The 26,885-nt window shown below is 51.9% G+C and overlaps 2 protein-coding genes across 2 annotated transcripts; both read left to right on the top strand.

Annotated features, from left to right (window-relative positions):
• Positions 1-734: 734 nt before the first annotated feature.
• LOC120665786 (AMP deaminase-like) lies at positions 735-26,885 on the top strand. Its single transcript, XM_039945466.1, has 20 exons — positions 735-1,260; positions 2,416-2,597; positions 10,896-11,082; positions 12,645-12,823; positions 12,907-12,958; positions 13,040-13,167; positions 13,276-13,455; positions 13,557-13,624; positions 13,698-13,840; positions 22,293-22,354; positions 22,454-22,567; positions 23,147-23,287; positions 23,731-23,883; positions 23,955-24,008; positions 24,109-24,219; positions 24,663-24,836; positions 25,028-25,108; positions 25,974-26,072; positions 26,172-26,300; positions 26,392-26,885. Exons 1-19 carry the CDS (start codon positions 828-830, stop codon positions 26,241-26,243), a joined length of 2,613 nt encoding a protein of 870 aa, XP_039801400.1. The 5' UTR covers positions 735-827; the 3' UTR covers positions 26,244-26,300; positions 26,392-26,885.
• On the top strand, positions 4,861-7,072 carry LOC120665787. Its single transcript, XM_039945467.1, has 2 exons — positions 4,861-5,915; positions 6,007-7,072. Exon 2 carries the CDS (start codon positions 6,047-6,049, stop codon positions 6,827-6,829), a length of 783 nt encoding a protein of 260 aa, XP_039801401.1. The 5' UTR covers positions 4,861-5,915; positions 6,007-6,046; the 3' UTR covers positions 6,830-7,072.

Below are 26,885 nucleotides of genomic sequence, written 5' to 3'. Positions count from 1 at the left end.
GGTACAGCTAGGTTCAACTAGTATGAGTCATCTCTTGTCCATATTTTAGGTACCTTACGATATTTGTCTACCACTGTCTTATAAGTTTTGTACTAATTTGTTTGTGAGTTTGTCCTATATCCTATTGGAAGTAAGGTCACCTTTTATCCCTTGACATGATATAAAGCCCACACTACATCTCTTCCTCGAGGATATGTAATGACAGCATCTAAGTTGTGATAAGTGATAACACCACACTTCACCCTTACCTTTCTTGAAAGCTCCTCATTCAATTCCCCCCGCTCTTTTATCTCCCCCAATTGTGCACGCCAAAGTTGTGCCAAATGATTGAAGCAATCCACACGATCGGACGGCCACGATGCATGCCTTTATTACGCTCGCCCTCCCCTCCCACCAGATATCCTCCCTTTTCACAACCTCGCACGCCTTTACTCTATGCCTTGATGCGAGTTCAACAAAGCCTCCAAAAAAGCTTTCCAAAAGAAAAAAAAGGCCTACGCAAAAGTGGCAAAACCCTACCCTAATAACCGCTCAAAAGCGCTACAAAACAGCAGTGGCCACCCTAGTACGAAACTTAAACAAAGCCACCCCTGCACGAAATCACCACTGGACTCGATTAGTGACGGAACCCACCCTGCGGGGCCCACGTCAGCGTCCGGCGTCCCCCGTTCCCGTCACCATCCACAAGGGCCCCTTATAAATACGGCCCACCACAGCCCATCCCCATCCACCCTCTCATGCTAATCCCCCTCCCATCCCATTCCTTCCTCTCCTAATCACCCCACTTAAACCCCCCGTGCTGCCTCCACCTCAACCGGTAGGCACCCATGGACTCCTCGGGCTCCGCCTCATCGTACAAGCTGCAGCTCGCTCTCGCGGTGCTCGTGGGTGCCTCCTCCACCGCTGCCGCAGCCTACTACCTGCACTGCCGCGCCGTCGCGCAGGTCGGCGGCGACCTCGCCCGCTCCGCCTCCACCCGCCGCCGCCGGCCCCGCGCCCCCGCCGGTGCCGCCGGCGGTAAACCCCCTCCTACGCGCCGCGCCGCCGGCGGCTCAGCTTCGCTTCCTGACCTCTCCGCGTTCTACGATGGCGTCGGTCGCGGCGGTGGCGGCGGCGGGCTCGCCGGCGGTGGGTACCTCGTGGAGGAGGAGGAGGAGGAGGAGGGGCTGGTTGGCCCGCACGCCAACGGTGGCGCGCTCGACCCCGCCGACTTGCTCCAGATCCCCGAGGGCTTGCCCAGGCTGCACGTGGGCCCCGACGGTATGTTTGTTCCGCATTTATGGACACGTGTGCTCGCGCGCGCGCGGGGCTGGGCTGGGCTGGGTGCGGAGTACTGGAGTGGAGTGGATAGGATTTGGGGAGCTGGCCTGGAGATAGGAGTTAGGCCGCGAAATGGCTTTGCCCGTCGTGCGCACTGGGTATGACAATATGAGGAAAATGACATAAATGTTGTTGCGCTCATCAAATTCCCGACGACCGATACACATTTTGCTTAAAACAAGCAAATAATCATTACAAGACATGAGCAGAACTTACAAATGCATTTGTGTGAAGCATGGGCATGCTCAATTTAAGCTTTAGGCGCCATGAGAGTTGTGCGTAGCAAACACTGCAAGTCTGCAATTTGTTAAATAAAATGGAAGGAGAAATGTATACTAGATGGTGAGATGATGCCGTAGTATACAAGGGGAGATGCATTAACATGTTTCGTGTATGGACCATTAGTGAGAAGCTATTCAACTTAAGTAGCTGATACTAGCCCCCCCTCTTAACTCCTGGATTTATGTTTTGAGGTGCATGTATTTCCCTTGAGTGTGCATAAACAAGTTTGTAGTATTGCATATGTAGAAGGCCATAAATTATACTAGTTAATCACTTGATAATGCTGCAATTATTTTTTCGAGCTGAGAAATAACTTCCTTTTCTATTGACAAGGGCCCCAGTCTTAACCACCTGCTTCACATCACATGTTTTTAAATCTGCAAATCTTTGCAATGCGGAGCTGGTTTTCCTGAACTATGACAGTGGCAATGTGGAGTGTAGAGGTAGCTTAGGTTAAAAAAAGGATTATTCCTGCTAGCCATAAGCTTGGGCAATAATATGTTAATGGGTCACACCACTTGTGCTGATTCTTTGCTGGTTGTACTAGAAGCCCAGAACCAATTATGGGAGCTCCAAGCAAAAATTAAAACTACTTGAACATAGTTTTATGAACTTTGTATTCTAATTCTGGAGTGCAAATGTCATCATACATTGCATTGATTTAATCAGCATGAGATATGCATATAAGCTATGACTTCTGTGATGCATTTTCATCTCTCTCTCTCTCTCTGTTTTTTTTTGCTAAGCAAGGCACTAAAGTTTACTTTTCTTTCCTCTACAATGGCCTTCTTTTACAATGAATGGTTATTACAGGCAATAAACAACTTGCACGCTCAGGTTCAAACAGACGAGTTGCAGTAATTAGGCCTAACTCACCCAAATCCCCTGCTGCCAGTGCAAGTGCGTTTGAGAGTGTAGATGGATCTGATGAGGATGATGCTACACAACATGGTGGTAAACTTGACAATGGCTACATTAACACAAATGGAAACCTTGTAAGTTCCCATCACTTGTTATAGTATTTTCTGTTATTATTGTTAGTCTTCCACTCCTGTCAGCTTTATATTTTTATGTCAAAGTAGACCTTGGCATGAATTTGTGTGCCAGGATCACATGATGGTTCACAATTGTTTGGAAACAATGGTGATTATGTGCATGTTATCAGTTGATCAATGGCCAAAATCTTTCAGGGATAATTTAGCATGAAGTGTTCCTTTGTTTGATCTTGTATTGTTTGTAGGATTTAATCTTCTGTTCATACAAATTTACCTTGCATGCATACTGTATTTAACAAGTAGCCAACTGATCAAACACTGGATATAAAATATCTCAACCTCATTTAGTGGATTCAATCGGTAGCTTGCTTTTGGGATGCATTACAAAAGTACTATTATGATTATTTGTGATGGAGAGAATAAATTGCTTGTATTCCTTCAAACCATAGAAGGGTGGGATATATAGATCCTATACATGGGCCTGTAGATGGGCCTTTATACATGGGCTCATATATACATCAACACCCCCCCCCGCAGTCTGAACTACCGGCGCAGCGGTGTTCAAGACTGGACAAGAAGAGAGTACAAATAGAGTACAAAGGGCAAATACCCCCCGCAGCCACAACTAGCCACCGGCTACGTTGAGGCTGGAGCGAAACTCCGAGAAGGTCGAGGAGGGCAGTATCTTGGTGAAGATGTCAGCAAACTGGGAGGTAGTCGGGACATGGAGTACCCGAACATCGCCGATGGTGACTCTGTCGCGTACGAAGTGTAGGTCGATCTCCACATGCTTCGTCCGCTGATGCTGGACGGGGTTGGTGGAGAGATACACGACGCTGACGTTGTCGCAGTAGACGAGCGTGCTCTTGGCGAGCGGGCTGTGGAGCTCCGCCAAGAGCTGTCGTAGCCAGGACGCCTCCGCCACGCCGTTAGCGACAGCCCGGTACTCCGCCTCAGCACTGGAGCGGGAGACAACCGGCTGCCGCTTGGACGACCAGAAGACCAGGTTGCCGCCCAGAAAGACGGCGTAGCCGGAAGTGGAGCGACGAGTGTCCGGGTAGCCAGCCCAGTCAGCGTCGGTGTAGACCACCAGCTTAGCAGAGGACGAGCGGTGAAGCACCAGGCTGAGGTCCACAGTGCCACGGACGTAGCGGAGGAGACGCTTCAGCGCAGCAAGGTGTGACTCCCGGGGATCATGCATATATATGGAGACAGACCTGCTGAACAGCGTAGGTGAGGTCCGGCCTGGTGAAGGTGAGGTACTGTAAAGCGCCAGCCAGACTCCGGTAGGCAGTAGGATCAACCACTGGATCACCCAGATCAGCAGACAGCTTCGCCTGAGTGTCGACAGGAGTGGAGCAGGGCTTGCAATCAGTCATCCCAGCCCGCTCCAGAATATCGAGTGCGTACTGCCGCTGGTGAAGGAGAAGACCAGACGAGCGAGGCTCAACAGTGACGCCCAAGAAGTGGTGGAGCTGACCCAGATCCTTCATAGCAAACTCCTGCTGCAGAGAGGAGATGACACTCTGAAGCAACTGCTGACTGGAGGCTGTGAGCACAATGTCATCGACATAGAGCAGCAGATATGCAGTCTCATCCCCACGGCGGTAGATGAAGAGAGACGTGTTAGACTTGGCATCGGTGAACCCCAATTTCAGCAAGAACGTGGCGAACCGAGAGTACCAAGCCCGAGGAGCCTGCTTCAGACCATAGAGAGACTTGTTGAGTCGGCAGACCATATCCGAACGACCCGAGTCCATAAATCCCGCTGGCTGAGAGCAGTAGATAGTCTCTGACAGAGTGCCGTGAAGAAACGCATTCTTCACGTCCAGCTGGTGCACAGGCCAGGAGCGCGAGAGCGCAAGTGAGAGGACCGTGCGCACAGTGCTTCACCACTGGGCTGAAGGTCTCATCATAGTCCACACCAGGTCGCTGAGTGAACCCCCGGAGAACCCAGCGAGCCTTGTAGCGATCTAGTGTGCCATCAGCCCGACGCTTATGCGTCCAGATCCACTTGCCAGTCACCACATTGCAACCAGACGGACGCGGCACGAGGTCCCACGTCTGGTTGGCAAGAAGAGCCGCGTACTCCTCTTCCATCGCGCGATGCCAGTGAGGATCCGCCAAGACGTCGCGGACAGAGGAGGGTACCGGAGAGACACGCAGCTCTCCCTCGGTGGCGGAGAGAGTCGCGGCCAGAGACGCCATCCGCCGAGTCACCATGGGATGGATATGCCGAGGATCCCGATGGACGACGGGCGGGTGGTACACTGCCGGCTCGGCTCGAGAGGGAGCCGGTGGAGGCGGCGGCGGCGACGGCTCCGGTGGAGGCGTCGCAGGAGCCTCCGGAGCAGGAGGTGGCGGCGGTGTCGGCAACGAACGACGTTGGTACACTTGCACCGGCTCAGCGTACCGCGGCGGCGCCGGTGTCGGCGCCGAACGACGCCGGTACACCTGCACCGGCTGAGCGGACCGCGCAGGTGCAGGGGATGGCACCGGGGCCGCGCGTGGTGCAGCAGGAGACACCGGGTCCGCGTGCGGCACGATCGGAGGTATAGTTGGCCATGCCTGCCGAGCCCGTTGGCCCAGCACGGGGCCCGTTTTTTTGGCCCGGCCCAAGCCCGGCCCGACCCGGTGACCAACGGGCCCGGGCTAGCACGGCCCGAGGGAGCGAGCCGTGCTTGGGCCGCACCCCAGGCCCGTGGCACGGCACGGGCACGGCCCGCTCCAACGGTCGGCCCGGTACCGGCCCGTTAACTCCCGCGTATGTATCACCGATACGCGATACGGGTACGGCGATACTGATACGGCGATACGTGAGTTTGAAAGATGACACAATGGTAGTATAAAGAGAGTATCGGAGTATCGAAGTATCGAAGTATCGGATACGCAAGTATCAGATACGGGTACGGCTGGGTTAGTGAAGTAGCGGCCCCGCCCCCACCCCCCAAACCTAACCCAACCTCTCCCCTCCCGGCCGCCGCACTCGTTCAGTCGCTCTCGGCACTCGTTCAGTCGCTCTCGCTTTCGTCTCGGGCTCTCCGCTCTCGGCTCTCGCAGTAGATCCGTCGGCTGCCGCTCGCCTCCGACCATCCCCGGCTCCGGTGACCACGCCGACGCTCCTCCATCTCTCTCCCTCCTCGTCTCCTCCCTCCCTACTCTCCCTTCCTCTACTCTGTCCTCTCTATCTCGCCGGAATATGTGAGTTCGTGTTACTGTCCAGTCCCTCCGCCGCTCGCCGTCGATTCCAGTTTCTAATCGGTTCTGTCTCGTCTCCTTTGGGTGGCCCTCGTCCGGCACCGGGCTCCGGTAGCGCAGGTAACTCCTCGAAACCTAACCCTAACCCTAGATCTAGATCGATGGCTATCTCTCTCTATCTCTCACTCACTCTCCTTTGTCCTCTGCACAGGTCGGTGTCCGATGCCGAGTCTTCCTCCTCTGGCCTAGACATGGCTCGGCTCCGGCCCGGTGCTCCGTTGAGGAATGGTGCTGGAGGCGAGGGTCAACCGTCCGGCCCGTCCGCGCTCGGGGTCGCAATGCCGGGGGTGGATGAGCATCCTGGCGACGACCACCTAGCGGACGAGCTAGAAATGGAGGACGACGACGTCCGTGAGGACGCTGCGGCGTTGTTTGGTATCGATGTCGGTGACGGCAACGTTCCGAACAACGTTATTGATGTCGATGCCGAGGCCGGTGCCGGCGACGGTGGTGGAGGGGCCGCGATGGCAGCAGGGTGCGGCTCCACCGACACTCATGTTACCTCATCTTCAGGTAAACGCAAATCCAGTGTCTGGGCTGATTTCAAGGAGGTAAGGAAAATGATGTGCGAGTTGCTGCTATCTGTAACATTTGTAGCAAGAGATTGTCTGCTAGATCTTGTTCTGGTACTGGTCATTTGTGTCACTGCTTATGATGATGACTTTGACATACTTCTTTGGTGGCGTGACCATAAGCTAACCTATCCAATCCTATCTATAATGGCTAGAGATATCATGTCTGTTCCTGTATCTACTATCTTTTCCGAGTCTTGTTTCAGTTTAACAGGAAGGATCCTTGAAGAGCGGCGACGGCGCCTCTTGCCAGAGAACGTGGAGATGCTTACCTGCATCAAGGATTGGGAGTTAGGGGCAAGAAGAGAACAACACGAAGCCGAGGACACAGAGCTGGAGGAAGCATTCAAGAACCTCTTTCTTGATGATGAAGGAGCTGGTGGTGGTGGGGCTGTGAGCTGAGCTGAGACTCTGAGAGTGACTGAGAGGGTTATTTTGCTGTGAGATGAGTGAGTAATATGTGGACTCACTGTAATTTTGGGTGGCCATTTGAACCACTATGGATTGTAATAACATTAACACTTAATTGTGAGCTGGCTGCACTCTTTTTTTCTTTCTAGGGTTTCTTACAAGGGTGAGTTTTACCTAGAAAGGTTTTTAATGAGGCAGCATTGCACATCAGCTCATTTTGATATATTCTTGCTATCTCTTGACTTGTGTTGTGCTGCATGCCTGCATGTGATTGTGGCTTTGTGTTTTGTGACTTGTGACTTGTATTGCACTGTGAACTGAGTAACTTTGAATTAGCTGAGACTTGTCACTTGTGGCTTTGTATTCTATGAATTTGCTGAGTAATTGTGAATGTGAAAAAAATTAAAGTGTTTAAGGTATTTTGAGCGTTATGGGCCATGGGCTGGCACGGCCCGTGGATTGGGCCGTGCTTCACGGGCCGGCACGGCACGAAAAAGGCCCATAGGGCCGTGCCTGGCCGGAGGCCAAGCACGAAGCCCGCAGCGGCACGGCCCGTGAGGCCCGTCAGCCCGTGTCGGCCCGATGCCTTTCGGGCCGTGCCAGCCTGACATCGTGGCGGGCCGGGCCGGCCCGGCCCATTGGCCATCTATAATCGGAGGTCCGGGGGCCGCGCGTGGCGCGACCGCGGGCACCGGGGCCGCGCTCGGCGCAGCAAGGATCACCGGGAACGGTGCCGATGTACCGGGAAAACCTGCAGGGAAAGGACAAACAGGAAAAGGTGGCTGAACCACCGGGTCAGTCGGAAACTGAGACTCCAGCTCGGGGTCTGGAGAAGGTGTGGAGGAGGTGGAGTAGGGGAAATCCGACTCGTCAAAGACGACGTGTCGGGAGATCAGGACGCGTTGAGAGGTGAGTTCAAAGCATCGGTACCCCTTGTGGTCAGGGGAGTAACCAAGGAACACACAACGAGTCGAGCGGGGCGTGGATACCCAGGCAAAGAAGTGGAGAAGGGTGGGGAAGGTCTCAGACTTGGCGCGCAAAGGAAACGTCCAAGAGTAGTGCGAGAAATCATTGACCACCACCAGATAGTACTTATAACCAGAAAGGCTAAGTACAGGAGAGGTCCACAGGTCACAGTGAACAAGATCAAATGCATGCATCGCATGCGAAGAAGAAGACAAAGGGAGCCGAACATGACGACCGAGCTGGCACGCATAACAGAGGGGCTCAGCAGGAGCCCTAGTAGCAGGAACATCGGTACTACGACTGAGCTGAGCCAGAACGTCGCGACCAGAGTGACCAAGACGGCGTTGCCAGGTGGTGGAAGATGGTGTTGCGGCAAAAGCGGCAGACCAAGACGGCCATGGCGAAGAAGAAGGCGAGAGTGGTGCAGCAGATGAAGGAAGGCGAAGGGTGTAAAGGGGCCCGTGCTGTCACACCGGAGTAGCGGACGCCGGGAGACCGAATCCTTTACAGTGAGGCCAGAAGAATCAAACTCGATGGAACAAGAATTGTTAGCTGTAAACAAGGACATTGGAAAGACGAAAGGAGCCAGGAGCAGAACCCACAGCGGTGACAGGAAGGCAAGACCGGTCACCAACCATGATGGAAGAAGGACAAGAGGGGTGTGGGGGTCAGACAGAAGAGAGGATACCGATATCTGTGGTGGTGTTGAAGGAGGCACCCGAGTCGGCGATCCACTCGGTGCTGACCGGCGGCGTCCGCCCCATGGCGCTGAAGCTGAAGGACTGCGTCAGTGCGGCCTGGTCCCACCCCCCAGGCCAGGGCGGATGTTTGCTGGGTAGGGCGGGCGGGGTCAAGAACGTCGTGAACAAGGGAGCAGCAGCGGCGAGCATGACCGCCGGCTGGGGCTGAGGACGAGGCCCCCCTACCCTGAAACGGCCACATCGGGATGTGCCCTGGCCATGGGGCGCTGAAGGATGGCTAGGGCGTACCCCCAGGGCCAGGAGCAGGAGTGGGAGCCGGGGTCGGGTCCGGAGTGCCCCGAGCACCACCGCCACGTCCCCTCCGCCGACGACGCCCTCGGCCTCCCCCACCCCCGGTCTGGCCGGTGAGAGGAGCACCAAGGAGGGGGTCGGGCGCGTGCAGGGGCGCGGGCAACGCGGCCGTCGCGGACGCGGGCGCGTGCACATGAAGTCTGGCAGCAGGGGCGGCGCCAGGGGCCCCGGGGAAGGCGGATCCGGCGGCGGCGCCCTGGGGCAGCCACGCGCCGAAGGCGGCGGCCTGCGCGGCGCGCGCGGCGGTGAGGGAGGCAGCGGCCCGCGCGGGGTCCCAGGGCGCGACAGCCTGCGCGCCGTGCGCGGCGGCAAGGGAGGCGGCGGCCCGCGTGGCATGCGTGGCGGGCGCGACGGCGGCCTGAGCGGCGTGTGCGGCGGGCGCGACGGCGGCCTACGCGGCGTGCGCGGCGGGCGCGACAGCCTGTGCGGCCCAGGGGGCGGCGGCGGCGGCGGCCCAGGGGGCGGCGGCGGCCCAGGGTGCACTGCTGCAGGGCACGACGCTCTGGTCGGTGGAACCTGAGGCGGCAGCCCAGTTCTGCTTGGGGAAGGCAGCAGGGGCGGAGATGGCCGCGCCGCTGGTGCCCTGCAGGAGCGGGTCGGCGATGCTGGGGCTGCCAGCGGCCGGGACCGGGATGAGCCCCTGGGGCGCGCCAAAGGAGGCAGCGGCCGGCGACCACGCACCTGCGCCTCCAGGGACGGCGGCCAGCGCGGCGGCGGCGGCGCTCCCTGCCCAGGAAGCGGATCCAGGGGCAGCGGTGCCAGGGACGGCGGCTAGCGCGGCGGCGGCGGCGCCCCCTGCCCAGGAAGCGGATCCAGGGGCAGCGGCGCCAGGGACGGCGGCCAGCGCGGCGGCGGCGGCGCCCCCTGCCCAGGAAGCGGATCCAGGGGCAGGGGCGCCAGCCCCGGCGGCGGCAGCACCTCCACCGGCCGGCGCGGCCCAACGCCGGTGGCCACGGCCCCCCATGGCTCCAGGCGGCGGCGGCAGCAGGAGCAGAGGAAGGGAGAGGAGGGAAGGAGGAGAAGGAGGCCGGCGGCGGCTGCTGCTGCTGGCGGCGGGAGGGAGAGAGGTGAGAGAGACCTAGGCTAATGATACTATGATGGAGAGAATAATTGCTTGTATTCCTCCAAACCCTAGAAGGGTGGGATATATAGATCCTATACATGGGCATATAAATGGGCCTCTATACATGGGCTCACATATACACCAACCCCCCCGCAGTCTGAACTACTGGCGCAGCGGTGTTCAAGACTGGACAACAAGAAAGCCAACAATTTGTTCCAAATTATATGTTCTTATTAATGGTTCTGGGAATAGATATATGGAGACGGAGGGTGAATACTTTACTTTACTTCTGTTTTATTTGAATATTACAAGTCTGTAGAGAAGTTATCTTGGGTTACAAGTAAACCAATATTGATTCTGATGTATTATTAGACATGGCTTATGACAACCCCTCCAACCCGGTGAAACAATTTGTCTTGGCACTGTCGTAATGGCCATAAACTCCGTTAATGGATGCAATGGAGGTGGTTGCTATGTTCCAGGAATACAGATATCTCCAACATGGCAGCATGCCCTAACCTGCTCCCAAGATAGTTCCTGAGATCAAAGAATGATGTTGTTCCCGAGATACTCTATTGTGAGTTGAGACTGTTGCAATTGATGCAAAGGGTCAACAGAAAATTATCTGCAATTTTGCATTGCATTTTAGTATACGGTGGCCATTAGGAATTTTATGAATGACAGAGAATAACTTGATGTAGAAAAGTAATGCACTCTCATACATTCCACTGCTTCTGCTGCCTTTCTATACAACTTCTAATTGGGTGAAGCTTGGAACAAGTATGTTTGTTAAGAAATTTTTTATTTTCTGCAAAGACGACCTATATAATGCCTTTGTTTTAGATATTACACTAGTTTGGTTGCTGTTATGAATCATCAATTATCTTCAACTGATATATTCTTCACTTCTATTTGGTAGGGCAGTAGGCAATAAAAACCTTTTTTTTTTCTTAATTTGTGAACTCATTTTGAGCAGGAAGGAGAACGCAAAGGAAATGCAAATGTGGAAAATGGAACATCCAAACCGTCAGTAGCAAACTTGATACGATCACATAGTATATCCAATGATCTTCATGCAGTTCAACCTGATCCGGTTGCTGCTGATATTCTACGAAGAGAACCTGAGCAAGAATCGTTCATCAAGCTGTTAACTGCTCCAAAGGGTATGGCATTTGAATACGAATAATATTTTTTTCTCGAACACAATACGAATAATAATTCATAATGCTGATTTAATGGTGAAACAGTACCTCTCTTAATCTCTTTTCAAACATTGACAGAGCTAGAAGAAAATGCTAATATTGTAATTGTTTAACTATGCTTTGGTTAGGTCACCTGGCTTGACCCCTGCTACCTTTATTTTTCAAACACTCTTTTGGCATACTCCTCCGTAGTGAAATAGAAGGCATTTTGGTTTGTCCTAAGTCAATGTAGTCTAAGTTTGACCAAATTTATAGAGAAAATTATGAAAACATATTTCATAATGGATCTAATTATTCTCATTTGACATTCAAAATATTATTACTATTTTCTATAAACTTGGTCAAACTTGGAACAGCTTGACTTAGGACAAATCAAAATGCCTTATATTTCAGGATGGAGGGAGTAGTACTTAGATGTTGTAGTCCTTTGTGGATATATGTACAATTTATCAATTTGTTTTTCATATTTAGTGTAAGTCAAGAACCATAATTGAAAGCAGCAGCAACAACAACATAGCCTTTTTTCCCAAGCAAGTTGGGGTAGGCTAGAGATGAAACCCGAAAGAAATAAATTCAAGGTTCAGGCACATTGATAGCTAGTCTCCAAGTGCTCATATCCAAAGCTATCTCTTTAGAGATATTTCAATCCTTAAGGTCTCTCTTAACCGACTCATCCCACGTCAGTTTAGGTCTACCTCTACCCCTCTTTACATTATCGACCCGCTCAAGAACCTCATTACGCACCGGCGCCTCAGGAGGCCTTCGTTGGACATGTTCAAACCATCTCAGCCGATGCTGGGTAAGTTTCTCCTCAATTGGTGCCACCCCGACCCTATCCCGAATAACTTCGTTCCGGACTCTATCCCTCCTTGTGTGCCCGCAAAACCTCCGCAACATCCGCATATCTGCTACACTCAGTTGCTGGACATGTCAACTTTTTGTAGGCCAACATTCAGCACCGAATAACATCGCCGGACGAATTGCTGTCCTATAGAATTTGTTTTTTAGCTTTTGTGGCACCCTCTTGTCACAAAGGATGCCAGAAGCTTGCCGCCATTTCAACCAGCCAGCTGAAATTCTATGCCTAACATCTTTATCAATGTCGCCATCCTTTTGTAGCACCGATCCTAAATACCGAAAAGTATCATTCTGGACCACCACTTGCCCATCTAGACTAACGTCTCCCCCCTCATGCCTAGTCGCGCTGAAATCGCACATCATATACTCGGTCTTGGTCCTACTAAGTCTGAACCATAATTGAAAACCATGGTAAAATTTAGTACAACTTTTATTGTTGGGTTGTGTGCCTGGACAATTTCTTATTTCTCTTAGTTTGTGATTATTTTGATGTGCAATTTGCAGAATATAACTCATACATGAGAAACTTCTCTATTCACAAGTAATTATTTTTTAAACTGGTGATTGTATTGTTGTCTTCAGCCGAATAAAATCTGAGCACCGAGCTGGATCTTCTGTACAACATGTATGGAAGTTTATTAAATGGTATTTTCTATTTATGGCAGAGATTCCAACTCCTGATGAAATTGAAGTTTTCAAAATCCTTCAGAAGTGCCTCGAGTTAAGAGACTCTTATCTTTATAGAGAAGAGGTTGCTCCATGGGAGAAGGAAATCATAAATGACCCGTGTACTCCAAAACCTAACCCCAACCCATTCACTTATGTGCCTGAACCAAAGTCAGAGGTACCTTAGTTCTGCTTGTTGCAGTGTTTCAATATCTTTCATTTTTGTTCTATTGGGATTCCAACTATTGATTGTTCTTTCAGCATGTCTTCCAAATGGTTGACGGTGTGGTCCATGTTTATGAGGATAAGGATTGTAAGTTCTACTAGCGCACTCCACTTGCTTAACCAGATGATTTCGTGACTCATATATTTCCCCTTCCCTTTTCTTCCTCAGACATGGAGAGAATTTATCCTGTAGCTGATGCTACAACCTTCTTCACTGACTTGCATTATATTCTCCGAGTAACGGCTGCGGGGAACACAAGAACTGTCTGCCATAATCGTTTGAATCTTCTTGAACATGTAATCATGTAGTAAACCCATTTACCTCCTTCATACATGATGAATTGTTTTTATTTTGAATGCTCTGCTGCAGTTCTCTGGGTGTGATGCATTTTTATTTCCTTTCAGAAATTCAAGTTTCATCTGATGTTAAATGCGGATAGGGAATTTCTTGCCCAGAAGACTGCACCACATCGTGATTTTTACAATGTCAGGAAGGTTGACACTCATGTTCACCACTCAGCATGCATGAATCAAAAGCATCTGCTGAGGTTCATAAAGTCCAAACTAAGAAAAGAACCTGATGAGGTATATTCATTAATTAATTGGCGAAACAACTTTCCTAAATGGTACAAAACATGATTTTGTTGTTGCCTTACAATCATGATTATGCATATTATCCCTTGTAGGTGGTCATTTTCAGGGATGGTACTTATATGACTTTAAAAGAGGTTTTTGAGAGTTTGGATTTAACTGGGTATGTTTTGGATTTGTCCTATGTACATATGATTCTGACACCACCATTTGCTAATAATTCTTATTCTTCTCAGGTATGATTTGAATGTTGATTTGCTAGATGTGCATGCAGACAAAAGTACATTTCATCGTTTTGACAAATTCAACCTAAAATACAATCCGTGCGGCCAAAGTAGGCTCAGAGAGATATTTCTCAAACAAGACAATCTCATTCAAGGTATTAGTTGTTCTAATGTCCTTCGGTAGTATTATAAATTTTTGTTGATGTAAAGTTGGGACCATTTGAACTTCACTGAGTGTCATCTTGGAAAATCAAGTCAGCCCTCTAGACAAAATTTCCCTAGCAGCGTGTCAACTTGTTCTTTATATTGCAGTTTAGTGCATTCGCTTGATAAACATCAGCCTTAAGTGAAAAAGAGTTGTCTAGTTTTCAGTTCTCTACTAGTCCTAGTAGCTGTCCACCTATATTATTATCGATCTTCTGCAGCAGGAAATGAATTAGTTCTGAGATTTCTTTCTTATTTTAAAATAGTAATGGTATTCCTTTTTATGATTTTTGGGGTATCTTAATTGCATATTAAATTAATTGTGGCAGGAGGCTCAACTTGGAAACTTTTTTGAAACCATGTGCAGTGAATAGGTGCCAAAGAAAGCTTAAATATTTGTGTGCATAAATATGTACTATTTGAACTGTAACAGTTTTTGCGCTGCTATAGCCCTGCAACTTGAGACATAGCAGCTGCTTAGGACTTGCAATAGCACATGTTTTGCCATGGTACGGTGCTCAAAACATTGGGGAAATACCTTATGCTCCAGGCTTTTTAGGTTAAAACTTGGTGAAAGACGTCCTTAGTTATTCGCTGTTCATTTGTGATCATATGGTTCAGTGGTCCATATTTTTCATGTTAAGCAATTAGTGATTGGCAGATTAAGCTGATTTCTTGTCATTATATGCTAGCTTCTAGTACAATCCAAGAGAAATCTTTTAAACACACATTATGAGCTCCTGAGGTTATTAACGTGTAAGCCACCACCTTATCTTTAGATTATCTTCGGAAAATGGACATAGGCAGAGCTAATGTGATAAACCTGGTTGCTCAGTTTTGATTTCTACTTTGTTTGATAACATGCCCAAGTCTTGTTTGATGAACATGCCTAGAAATTAACGTTTCAAAGATGTGGTTGTAACGAACATGGCACCATTGATGCCATTTCGAGTGATTTTGGTGATCGAATGACAACACAACACTTGGACTAATATGATTGTTAAGATGATCATTCTCAGTCTTTTAGGTTCAAGTGATGACAAAGAGAAAGAGAAGATAGGCGTAGCAAGGCCCGATGGACTGCCCCTACGGGGGTTCCGCCCCTCGCGGGTCTCAGGGCAGCGCCCTGAAAGCTCTTCGATTCAGGAGCACCGGAAGAACCGACGCCAGGGCATCGGAGCATCCGATGGTAGTCGGAAGAACCGACGCCTTGATACTTTAGTGCAGAAGGGAATCGAAGCCAAGTCCGCCTATAGGCACCGGTTGAACCGACGGTCCAAAATAGGGCATCGGTGCAATGGCCGTCCTTTGTACCAGAGACGATGTCAAGTGCCCAGAAGAAGTTTCTTCAGCACCGGTTCAACCGACGGTGCATCGGTGCATACCACCGGTGTAATGACGTCAGCATCCAGAAGAAGATTCTTTCAGCACCGGTTGAACCGGTGAGGCATCGGTGCATTGCATCGGTTCAACCGGTGGTCTCTGCGTCAGCTGTCAGGACTTCAACGGCTACTTCATGTTGTGAGTGACCGGATGAACCGACGCTACCCTGCCAAGAGGCATCGGTTCTTCCGGTGGTAGCAGATTTTCAGCTGACCGTTGGAGCAACGGCTACAAGACTTGGTGGCCTATATATACGCCTCACCCCGGCCATTTGAAGTGTGCTGGAGTTGCTGAACATCCCAAACACACCCAAGAACATCTCCAACCACCATAGAGCTTCATTGTACATCATATAGGCTTAAGCACACTTGTGAGAGTGCTTAGTGCTTGTTATAGGGATTAGTTCTTACGAGAGCTCCCTTGAGAGAAGTCTTGCTGCGGCAAGCAACTTGTGATCCGTCGTGTGACCCTCCGTCTTGGTGTGGAGTGGCAACGACACTTTGTGCGGGGGAAGAGGAGGCCCCCTCCTTGGTGGAGAAGCTCCGTAGTGGATTTCGGCCGGGTGACCGAGAGAGACGGTGGCGGTGCACAAGACTCGGTGTCTTGTGGGCACTTGCCTTTGCTTGCCGGCATCGCCATTGGTGGCGTAGTGCAAGACGGTGATCGGAAGAGCCTCGGTGTCCCGTGGACGTAGGCGTTTATGCCGAACCACGTTACATGACCGTGTCTACTCGGGAGTTTGCATCCCTCTTGCACTTACCTCTTTACTTACCGCATTACGTTTCCGCACTTACTCTACCTTGCATACCTTTACTTTCCTAGTTAGTTTGATTAGGATTAGCTAGGTTGCAAGTCTTTTTAGGGGTAAGTAGAGAGTACCATAGATAAACCTTAGTCATAACTAGCATGCGTAGGACGTATTAGGTTTATCTTATGCAAGTAGTTTGAGCTCTAGGTTAAAAAGCGATTAGCGACCCTATTCACCCCCTCCCCCTCTAGGGTCGGACACCCCGGTGATCCTTACAGTGGTTACTACATGTTGGAGTATATTGAGCCCATATGTATAGAGGCCAATCTAGAGGCCCATGTATAGGATCTATATATACCCACCCATCTAGGGTTGGAGGAATACACTAATTATTCCCGTCATTATGGTATCATTAGCTTAGGTTTTCCACCTCTCCTCTGTTCCAGCCGCCAGGGAGCCGCCTCCCCTGTTGCGCCGCCGCCGCCGGCCAGCATGGCCGGCCGTCGGCTCCTCCTCCTCCCCTCTCCGACTTCCCCTCCCTCTCTTCCCTTCCTTCCCCCTTCTCTGCGCCGGCGCCATGGCCAGCCCGGCCCGCCGCCTCCCTGGCCCTGCTCGATCTCGAGCAGGGCCGCCGCCGCCGGCAGGGGCCTGGGGGCCGCCGGATCCGCCGCCCCCGAGGCCGCCGCCGCCGGATCCGCTGCTGGCGCGGCTGCCACCCTCACCTCCTCTGCTCCACCGCTGCAGCATGGCGCCGCCGCCTGGAGCCGCGCCGTAGCCGCCTGGGGCCGCCCTGCCGCTGCACTGGCCTCCCAGGCTGGCCCTGGCGCGGGCGCAGGCGCGGGAGGGGCCCAGGCCGGGGCTGCAGCTGCTGCCCAGGTCGTGCCCGGCCCTGGTGCAGGCGCGGGTCGACCTGCAGCCGCCGCCGCCGCCCAGATCGGGGATGCCGCCGCCGCCCAGGCCGTCCCTGGCGCAGGCGCGGGCGCGGGTGGGCCCGCCGACGTCGCCGCCGCAACTCAGGACGTCCCGGGTGCGGGCGCGGGTGATGCCGCCGCCGCCACCCACCGTGCCGCGATCGCTGCCGGCAAGCAGCCCGCAGCAGCCGCGGCCGCCGCTCGGGATGCCTCCCATGGATGCGTCGCTCTCCGCCGCCGCCTTCCGTGGTCAGCAGGCCGACGCCGCTCTCGCTGCGGCACTCCTCGCCGCCAAGTCGGAAGCTTCAACGGCCCAGGAGCGGGTCCGCGTGGCTGCCCTCGCCTGGGAGCGCGAGCGCGCCACGGCCGACGCCCTCGCCCTCCGGGTCGCCGAGGCGGAGCGCTTCCTCCGCGTCTCCTCCGGCCAGCCCGTCGACCCCGAGCACGGCACCTCCTCCCACCAGGCCCCGCACGCTGGATCTGGAGCTCGGGACGACCCGACTGACCCCATGGTCGCCCAGCTCCACCTCCAGGCGGCCGGCGTCCAGAACATCAGGGCTCTGATCTCCGTCCTCCTCGACCCCGCGTCCTCCTCCTACGGCCGCTGGCGGGACCAGGTCCTCCTCACCCTCCGCCGCTACGCCCTCGACGACCACGTCCTCGTCGACTCGCCGATCGAGGCGCGTGACGTGACGTGGCTGCGCCTCGACAGCGTCGCCCTGTCCTGGATCTTCGGGACCATCTCCCTGGATCTTCAGGACCTCGTTAGGACACACGGCGGCACCGCGCGGCAGGCCTGGGTGGCGCTCGATGGGCAGTTCCTCGGCAACGCCGAGTACCGCGCTCTCCAGCTCGACGCCACCTTCCGCACCTTTGTGCAGGGGGACCTCTCCGTCGGTGAGTACTGCCGGCGGATGAAGAGCATGGCCGATGCTCTTCACGACCTCGGGGATTCAGTGTCCGATCGGGTCTTGGTGCTCAATGTCCTACGGGGACTGAGCAGCACCTACGACCACCTGAAGGGCTGGATCGCCCGCCAGAGGCCCTTCCCCACCTTCCTGCAGGTCCGGGACGACCTCGCCCTCGAGGAGATCACCAGGGGTCTCGCGCCCGGATCATCCTCGCCCACCCCGCCGCGCTCGTTGCTACTCCACCGGCCTCCTCCGCTGCTCCTGCCACCTCCCTCCTTGGTGCTGCTCCCGCCGGGCAGACCGGAGGAGGGGGGCCGTGGACGTCGCCGGCGACGGGGTGGTGGTGGTGGCACTGGTGGACCTACTTCTGGGAGCACCGGTACCGGTGGGGGCCGTCGGGGCGCGCCGCCACCGGCTCCGGCTCCCGCTCCTGCCCCTGCCGCGGGAGGTACGCCCTGGCCATCCTTCAGCAACCCATGGTCAGGGCGCATCTCGATGTTCACTGGCGCTGCTCCACTCTTCGCGCCGTCCTGGACCCCGCCCGCTCAGCCCAGCCAGCAGCCGACCTGGCCTGGGGGGTGGGACCAGGCCGCTCTGGCGCAGTCCTTCAACACCATGGGACTGACGCCGCCGACCAGCACCGAGTGGATCGCCGACTCGGGCGCCTCGTTCCACACTACTCCTGATCCTGGTATCCTCTCTTCTATCCGACCCCCACACCCCTCTTGTCCTTCTATCATGGTTGATGATGGATCTTGCCTTCCTGTCACCGCCGTGGGTTCTGCTCCTCGTCTTCCCAATGTTCTTGTTGCTCCTCAAATGGTTCACAACCTTCTTTCTATTCGCCAGTTTACTGCTGACAACTCCTGTTCTATCGAATTTGACTCCTCTGGTGTCACTGTGAAGTATTCGGTTTCCCGGCGTCCGCTCCTCCGATGCGACAGCCCGGGGCCCCTTTACACTCTTCGGCTTCCTACTTCCGCTGTCTCGCCTTCGGCTTCTGATTTTGCCGTGACGCCTTCTTCCACCACCTGGCACCGCCGGCTTGATCACCCCAGCCGCGACGTTTTGCCTCAGCTCCGCCGTAGTACCGATGTTCCATGTACTAGGGCCCCTGCTGAGCACCTCTGTCATGCGTGCCAGTTAGGTCGTCATGTTAGACTTCCGTTTTCTTTTTCTTCTTCGCATGCTGCGCATGCTTTTGATCTCATTCACTGTGACCTGTGGACATCTCCTTTACTCAGCATGTCTAGCTATAGATATTATCTGGTCATTGTTGATGATTTTTCTCATTACTCTTGGACTTTCCCTTTGCGCGCCAAGTCTGAGAGTTTCCCCACCCTCCTCCACTTCTTTGCCTGGGTGTCCACTCAGTTCGGCCTCACCGTTAAGGCCGTCCAGTGTGACAACGGGCGGGAGTTCGATAACTCCACCTCCCGGTCTTTCTTCCTGTCTCGGGGTGTTCAGCTGCGTATGTCTTGTTCGTATTCCTCTCCTCAGAACGGCGAGGCTGAGCGGATGATTCGCACGACGAACGACGTCGTGCGCACCCTTCTGATCCAGGCTTCTCTCCCCCGCGCTTCTGGGCTGAGAGCCTCCACACCGCCACCTACCTGCTCAACCGCCTTCCGTCCACTGCTTCTCCTGCTCCCACTCCACACCACGCTCTTTTCGGTACCCCTCCTCGCTACGACCACCTTCGGGTCTTCGGGTGTGCGTGTTACCCTAACACCTCCGCCACCGCTTCTCACAAGCTGGCACCCCGCTCGACTCGTTCTGTGTTCCTCGGGTACTCCCCTGACCACAAGGGGTACCGATGCTTTGACCTCACCTCTCGCCGCATTCTGATCTCCCGACACGTCGTCTTCGACGAGTCGGATTTTCCCTACTCCACCTCCTCCACACCTTCTTCTGATCTCGAGCTGGCGTCTCTGTTTCCGACTGACCCGGTGGTTCAGCCACCGTTACCTGTCTGTCCTTTTCATGCAGGTTTTCCCGGCGCACCGGCACCGCTTCCGGTGATCCCTGCTGCGCCGAGCGCGGCCCCGGTGCCCGCGGTCGCGCCACGCGCGGCCCCCGGACCTCCGGTCGTGCCGCGCACGGACCCGGTGTCTTCTGCTGCGCCACGCGCGGCCCCGGTGCCTTCCCCAGCACCTGAGCGGTACGCTCAGCCGGTGCAGGTACGCTCAGCCGGTGCAGGTGTACCGGCGTCGTCCGGCGCCGAACCCGGCGCCGCAGCGGTATGCTGAGCCGGTGCAGGTGTACCGGCGTCGTTCCGCGTCGACACCGGTGCCGCCTCCTACTCCGCAGGCTCCTGCGACGCCGACACCAGAGCCGTCGTCGCCGCCGCCTCCTCCGGCTCCCTCTCGAGCAGAGCCGGAGGTGTACCACCCGCCGGTCATCCATCGGGATCCTCGGCATATCCATCCCATGGTGACTCGGCGGATGGCGTCCCAGGCCGCGACTCTCTCCGCAACCGAGGGAGAGCCGCGGGTCTCTCCGGTACCCTCCTTTGTCCGCGACGCCTTGGTGGATCCTCACTGGCGTCGCGCGATGGAAGAGGAGTACGCGGCTCTTCTTGCCAACCAGATGTGGGACCTCGTGCCGCGTCCGTCTGGTTGCAATGTGGTGACTGGCAAGTGGATCTGGACGCATAAGCGTCGGGCTGACGGTACACTGGAGCGCTACAAGGCTCGCTGGGTTCTCCGGGGGTTCACTCAGCGGCCTGGTGTGGATTATGATGAGACTTTCAGCTCGGTCGTGAAGCCCGCTATGGTGCGCACGGCCCTCTCGCGCACTTGGCCTTTGCACCAGCTGGACGTGAAGAATGCATTTCTTCACGGCACCTTGTCAGAGACTGTTTACTGCTCTCAGCCTGCCGGATTTGTGGACTCGAGTCGTCCGGATATGGTCTGCCGGCTCAACAAGTCTATTTATGGACTGAAGCAGGCTTCACGGGCTTGGTACTCTCGGTTCGCCACGTTCTTGCTGACACTGGGGTTCACCGAGGTCAAGTCTGACACGTCTCTCTTCATCTACCGCCGTGGGGATGAGACGGCATATCTGCTGCTATATGTCGATGACATTGTGCTCACAGCATCCAGTCAGCAGTTGCTTCAGAGTGTCATCTCCTCTCTGCAGCAGGAGTTCGCTATGAAGGATCTTGGTCAGCTCCACCACTTCTTGGGCGTCACTGTTGAGCCTCGCCCGTCTGGTCTTCTTCTGCACCAGCGGCAGTACGCCCTCGATATTCTGGAGCGGGCTGGGATGACTGATTGCAAGCCCTGCTCCACTCCAGTCGACACTCAGGCGAAGCTGTCTGCTGATCTGGGTGATCCGGTGGCTGACCCTACAGCCTACCGGAGTCTGGCCGGCGCTTTGCAGTACCTCACCTTCACCAGGCCGGACCTCACCTACGCTGTTCAGCAGGTCTGTCTCCACATGCATGATCCCCGGAAGTCACACCTTGCTGCGCTGAAGCGTCTCCTCCGGTACGTCCGTGGCACTGTGGACCTCGGCCTGGTACTTCACCGCTCGTCCTCTGCTGAGCTGGTGGTCTACACCGACGCTGACTGGGCTGGCTGCCCGGACACTCGTCGCTCCACCTCCGGCTACGCCGTCTTCCTGGGCGGCAACCTGGTCTCCTGGTCGTCCAAGCGGTAGCCGGTTGTCTCCCGCTCCAGTGCCAAGGCGGAGTACCGGGCTGTCGCTAACGGCGTGGCGGAGGCGTCCTGGCTGCGACAGCTCTTGGCGGAGCTCCACAGCCCGCTCGCCAAGAGCACGCTCGTCTACTGCGACAACGTCAGCGCCGTGTATCTCTCCACCAACCCCGTCCAGCATCAGCGGACGAAGCACGTGGAGATCGACCTACACTTCGTGCGCGACAGAGTCGCCATCGGCAATGTTCGGGTACTACATGTCCCGACTACCTCCCAGTTTGCTGACATCTTCACGAAGGGGCTGCCCTCGTCGACCTTCTCGGAGTTTCGATCCAGCCTCAACGTAGCCGGTGGCTAGTTGTGGCTGCGGGGGGTATTAGCCCTTTTTTTGTGCTCTACTTGTACTCTCATCTTGTCCAGTCTTGAACACCGCTGCGTCGGTTGTTCAGACTGCGGGCGGGGTGTTAGCTTTCTTGTTGTCTAGTCTTGAACACCGCTGCGCCGGTAGTTCAGACTGCGGGGGGTGTTGGAGTATATTGAGCCCATGTGTATTGAGGCCCATCTAGAGGCCCATGTATAGGATCTATATATACCCATCCATCTAGGGTTGGAGGAATACACTAATTATTCCCGTCATTACTACATAATATTTCACTTCAGTTTTTCGGTAGCGCTCAGATCATGGATTATGATTAATCATTGTATTCACTGCTGACCAATATTTAATGTTTTCAAGAAAGCTATCTTGGTGCATTTTGGAAATGCTCATATTGATATTTGATTCAAACTAGGCCGTTTCCTTGCTGAGTTGACAAAGCAAGTTTTCTCAGACCTTTCTGCTAGCAAATATCAGGTAAACTGCCAAGTTGGTAAATTTTTTTTTTTGTTTTCAGTGGTACTTCTTCTGTGAGCTTTTTTAACTTTTTGACTATGCTGTAATGGGCTTTGCCAGATGGCTGAATATAGGATTTCAATCTACGGAAGGAAGCAAAGTGAGTGGGACCAACTTGCAAGTTGGATAGTGAACAATGAATTGTACAGTGAAAATGTTGTCTGGCTGGTTCAGGTATCTTTTACTTACGTCTCTTGGTACTAGTTACTTGTGACAGTGTTTATAATTTCCTAGCACTTAGTGAACTACTTGCTAATATGCTATATTGGATAGTTCTGTGACTCCCGGCTGCTTTGTTCACATTGTCAGTCGTCTACTGTTATTGTGTCGTACCAGTATAGCCCTACAACTATATTTGTCATTTTCTTTAGCTATATGTGGATCTACCACCAAACTTATGTAATTTTAGTTTACATTCATTGTTTCTCTAATCAATAATCAGTATGAATACTGGACAAAACTACTTTCAACAACAGTATAGTGTGCAGACTGCCAAAACGTAAGATTTAGTTCTTATACTGTGATACATACATGGAACAGTCAATAGTACTTCCTTTTCACATGGAAACTAAATCTTCAGAATAACGATAATGATTACTGATACAAAGTTGGTACATGGTTCTTTCCTGATAAATCTTGTGCATTTGGGATGCAGTATCCCATGAAGTCAAGGTTTTGATGTTCTGAAGACTGTACTTCTACTTAACAACATGACAATAAAAACAAAAGTTTTAACTTTCACTGTTTTTGCAGATTCCACGCTTATATAATGTGTACAAGGAAATGGGTATTGTTACATCATTTCAAAATCTTCTTGACAACATTTTCCTTCCTCTATTTGAGGTTACTATCGATCCAGCTTCACACCCACAGCTCCATGTCTTCCTAAAGCAGGTAGGGAAATCATTGCTATATAAATTATAATTTGGATATCTACTGTGTCACCTTTCACTTATTGGTGTGTGTGTGTGTCAATATGGATATCTACTCATCTACTGTGTGCATGTGTGTGTGACATGTGAGTGTGCGCACACCACCACTCCTCCCCCTCCCTTCCTGCCTCTGTGTGTGTGTGTGACATAAGTGTGCGGCCACACACACGCCGCACCTCTGTGTGTGTGTGACACAAGTGTGCGCCCACACACACCACGCCTGTGTCTGTGTGTGTGACACATGCATGTGCCCCCCCCCCCACACACACCATGCCTAGGTGTGCTTGTGCGTGTGGCACACATGCACACACAAGAGCGCAACAGATGTATACAGGCGTCTATGCATGAATTTATTTCAGGTACGCAATATTGCAATATTAGATTGACTCTTTTAGCACCTTGCAGGTTGTAGGGTTGGATCTGGTTGACGATGAAAGTAAACCAGAAAGGCGTCCGACAAAGCACATGCCCACACCCGAACAATGGACCAATGTGTTCAACCCTGCATTTTCATATTATGCATACTACTGCTATGCTAACTTATACACACTAAACAAGGTGATTATATTGCCCTTTTCCTCTAATTCTCCATATTTTTTTAAGAAGTAACACTTTAGTTAAATTTTCAGCTGCGTGAGGCTAAGGGGATGACCACTATCAAATTCCGTCCACATGCTGGGGAGGTAAAATATATTCCAGGTTCCTCTGAAAGTCTTTTTTTTTTAGATTGTTACTCTCTGAAAGTCCAGTATCGTGTTTGCTCCAATGGGTATGCTCATACAGGCTGGAGACATTGACCACTTGGCTGCGACATTTCTTCTTTGTCACAACATATCACATGGAATCAATTTAAGGAAGTCTCCGGTGCTTCAGTACTTGTACTATCTTGGTCAGGTAATATGCTACAAAATGCCATTGCCCAGCATGATTTCAGGCTCTCTGTAGGTTTTACACATATACCATAGTCAGAATTGATAGTCAGTATGTGTTTACTTCACTTCTTTAGTGACCGTAGGCAATAACAGTAGATGGCATGATAAATGGACTCGCCAAATGTTGTATCATGCTCAGAGAATCTCTCTCTTAATGACATTCGAACTGGCTCCACAATTTGAATGTATCCTTTGATATTATTAGGCTGCATGGCTCCACAAGTTGAATTTGTCCTTTGATATTATTAGGCTGCATAATTGTATTTCTTCTTTGCTCTTTGAAGTTTCCTTGAAGATTGTCTCCATGTTTGGCTGCACCTTGTGTCACATTGACTCCACTTCCTTTTCAGATTCTGTTTTTTGAACAATGATGTTCTTTCTAACCTGCTGTTTCAATTTCATCAGATTGGTCTGGCAATGTCCCCATTGAGCAACAACTCCTTGTTTCTTGATTATCATCGGAATCCTTTCCCAATGTTCTTCCAACGTGGTCTGAATGTCTCATTGTCTACGGATGATCCATTGCAAATTCACCTGACAAAAGAACCATTGGTGGAAGAATACAGCATAGCTGCTTCGGTATTCCCTATTTTCTTTTCTGCAATTTTCCATGCACACATGAAGCATGAGAGTTGTGTACATGTGTATGTGCATACAAGTGATTTCATCATTTACCTTCACAAACACACATAGACACAGAATATGCTAGATAACTGCTGCACCTATGCACAATGCATGAGAAACTGACATCCATTTTGATGTGGTTGCAGCTGTGGAAGCTCAGTTCTTGTGATTTATGTGAAATTGCGAGGAATTCTGTCTATCAATCTGGATTTTCACATGCACTCAAGGTGAGAATGTTTTGCTACTTCTCAGGACATTTTTTTAGTGCTTGTTCCAAGCAGGGTTAACCGAACCGACCGGTCCGGTCAAACCGCCGCCCTCCGGTAGCGGTTTACCGGACCGGTTTGACCGGTAACCGGTGGAAACCGGTTGAATTCAAATCCAAATTCAAATAAATTCAAAAAATCCCATGCAACCGGTTCCGACCGGTTTACCGGTCGGTTTGACCGGTTTACCGGCCGGTTTTACCGGTTTACCGGTCGGTTTTGACCGGTTTGAATTCAAATTCAAAAGCTCCCGTGCAACCGGTTTACCGGCCGGTTTTACCGGTTTACCGACCGGTTTGACCGGTTTACCGGCCGGTTTGACCGGTGGGCTTTAATGGGCCGGCCCATTTTTTTCTTTTTTCTTTTTTGATTTAACTTTAAATCCCCGCAAACTATACTAAATGAATGAATTTTTGAGAAAATTTGACACTATTAGATTCATTGCACCTTGAAGTATTTTTAGGAATTTTTTGGGAATTTTTCATTTTTTGAATTTAAATTTAAATTTTGAATTTTGGCCGGTTGGGTACCGGACCAAACCAGAACCGGGCCGGACCGGTTTGACCGGTAACCGGTCAAACTAGACCGGTTCCCACCGGTTTGGTGAACCTTGGTTCCAAGACTGTTACCTTCATTTCAGTTATGGAGTGATGGTATGAAATGTGGCCCTCACATGCTTTAAAGTAGTGCTTTTCCCTTTAGGGAGGGTATTGCTTTAGGCATTTGAACTATATATGCTAGAAATGATGTTGGAGAATATTATTACCTTCTTAGTTGTATATTTGTGTGCCCAACGCACGGCAAATAAGTATTTGATTTCTTGCAGGCACACTGGATTGGCAAGAACTACTTCAAGAGAGGACCTGCTGGAAATGATATTCATAGAACAAATGTACCGCATATCAGGGTCCAATTTAGAGACATGGTATGTCGCATTGATAATATGCAGTGAAATGGCAATATTTAACTAATCTTTTTGTAGAAGTTAGGCGAAATTTGACTCATTCAATATGTTTTTTTTCAGATCTGGAGAAATGAAATGAAACTGGTTTACCTGAACAATAACATCTTAATATCTGAAGACCTGGACCAGTAAGATGTTTGCCCTTGTGTATATCCCATATTTGCTATGGGAATCATACTTCATATTTGGGTATAGTCTATTCCTCATCCTCTGGTGTATATCTTGAGACAAAAGTATTCCTGTCGAAAATGAAATCTAACATGTTCCTTGAACCGTGCAGCCACTGGAAGTCGGCATGACGAGCGATGAGATCTGGAGTGTCTCGGCCAGGAAAACTTCCATAAGTGTCCCAAGCACACCAAAGGATAGAATACCTTAATAATAATAAGTGAAGCGGCACACAAGTGTGCTAGGGTTCCGTTATAGGGTGCATTGCAAGGTGCTACTTGTAAATAATGTAATCGGTAGTGGATGAACTCCGGTTAGATAATATACCATGCAAATAAAGTGTTGCCGCTTGCTTTGCTCCCTGGATGAAATTGGAAGCCTGGTGAGCTGCTGTTTGTTAGTACCCAGATGAAAAGTATTAGGAGTAAAATTGTAGAGACAAATGGATAGTGAAAATGGCTGATCTTCTTATTGATCTCAAGATCCTCTTATATAGGGAGATTACAAGACTGGCATTAGTACATCAGTTTTTTATTCTAATAAAAGCAATGAACATAATTCATGTTATTAACTATAGCCGTTACCATGGCTATTACCATGGGTGAA

This window comes from Panicum virgatum, chromosome 3N (assembly GCF_016808335.1).
Source record: "Panicum virgatum strain AP13 chromosome 3N, P.virgatum_v5, whole genome shotgun sequence".
In the NCBI taxonomy this organism is placed as follows: domain Eukaryota; kingdom Viridiplantae; phylum Streptophyta; class Magnoliopsida; order Poales; family Poaceae; genus Panicum; species Panicum virgatum.
This window is presented reverse-complemented; position numbering and strand designations above follow the sequence as displayed.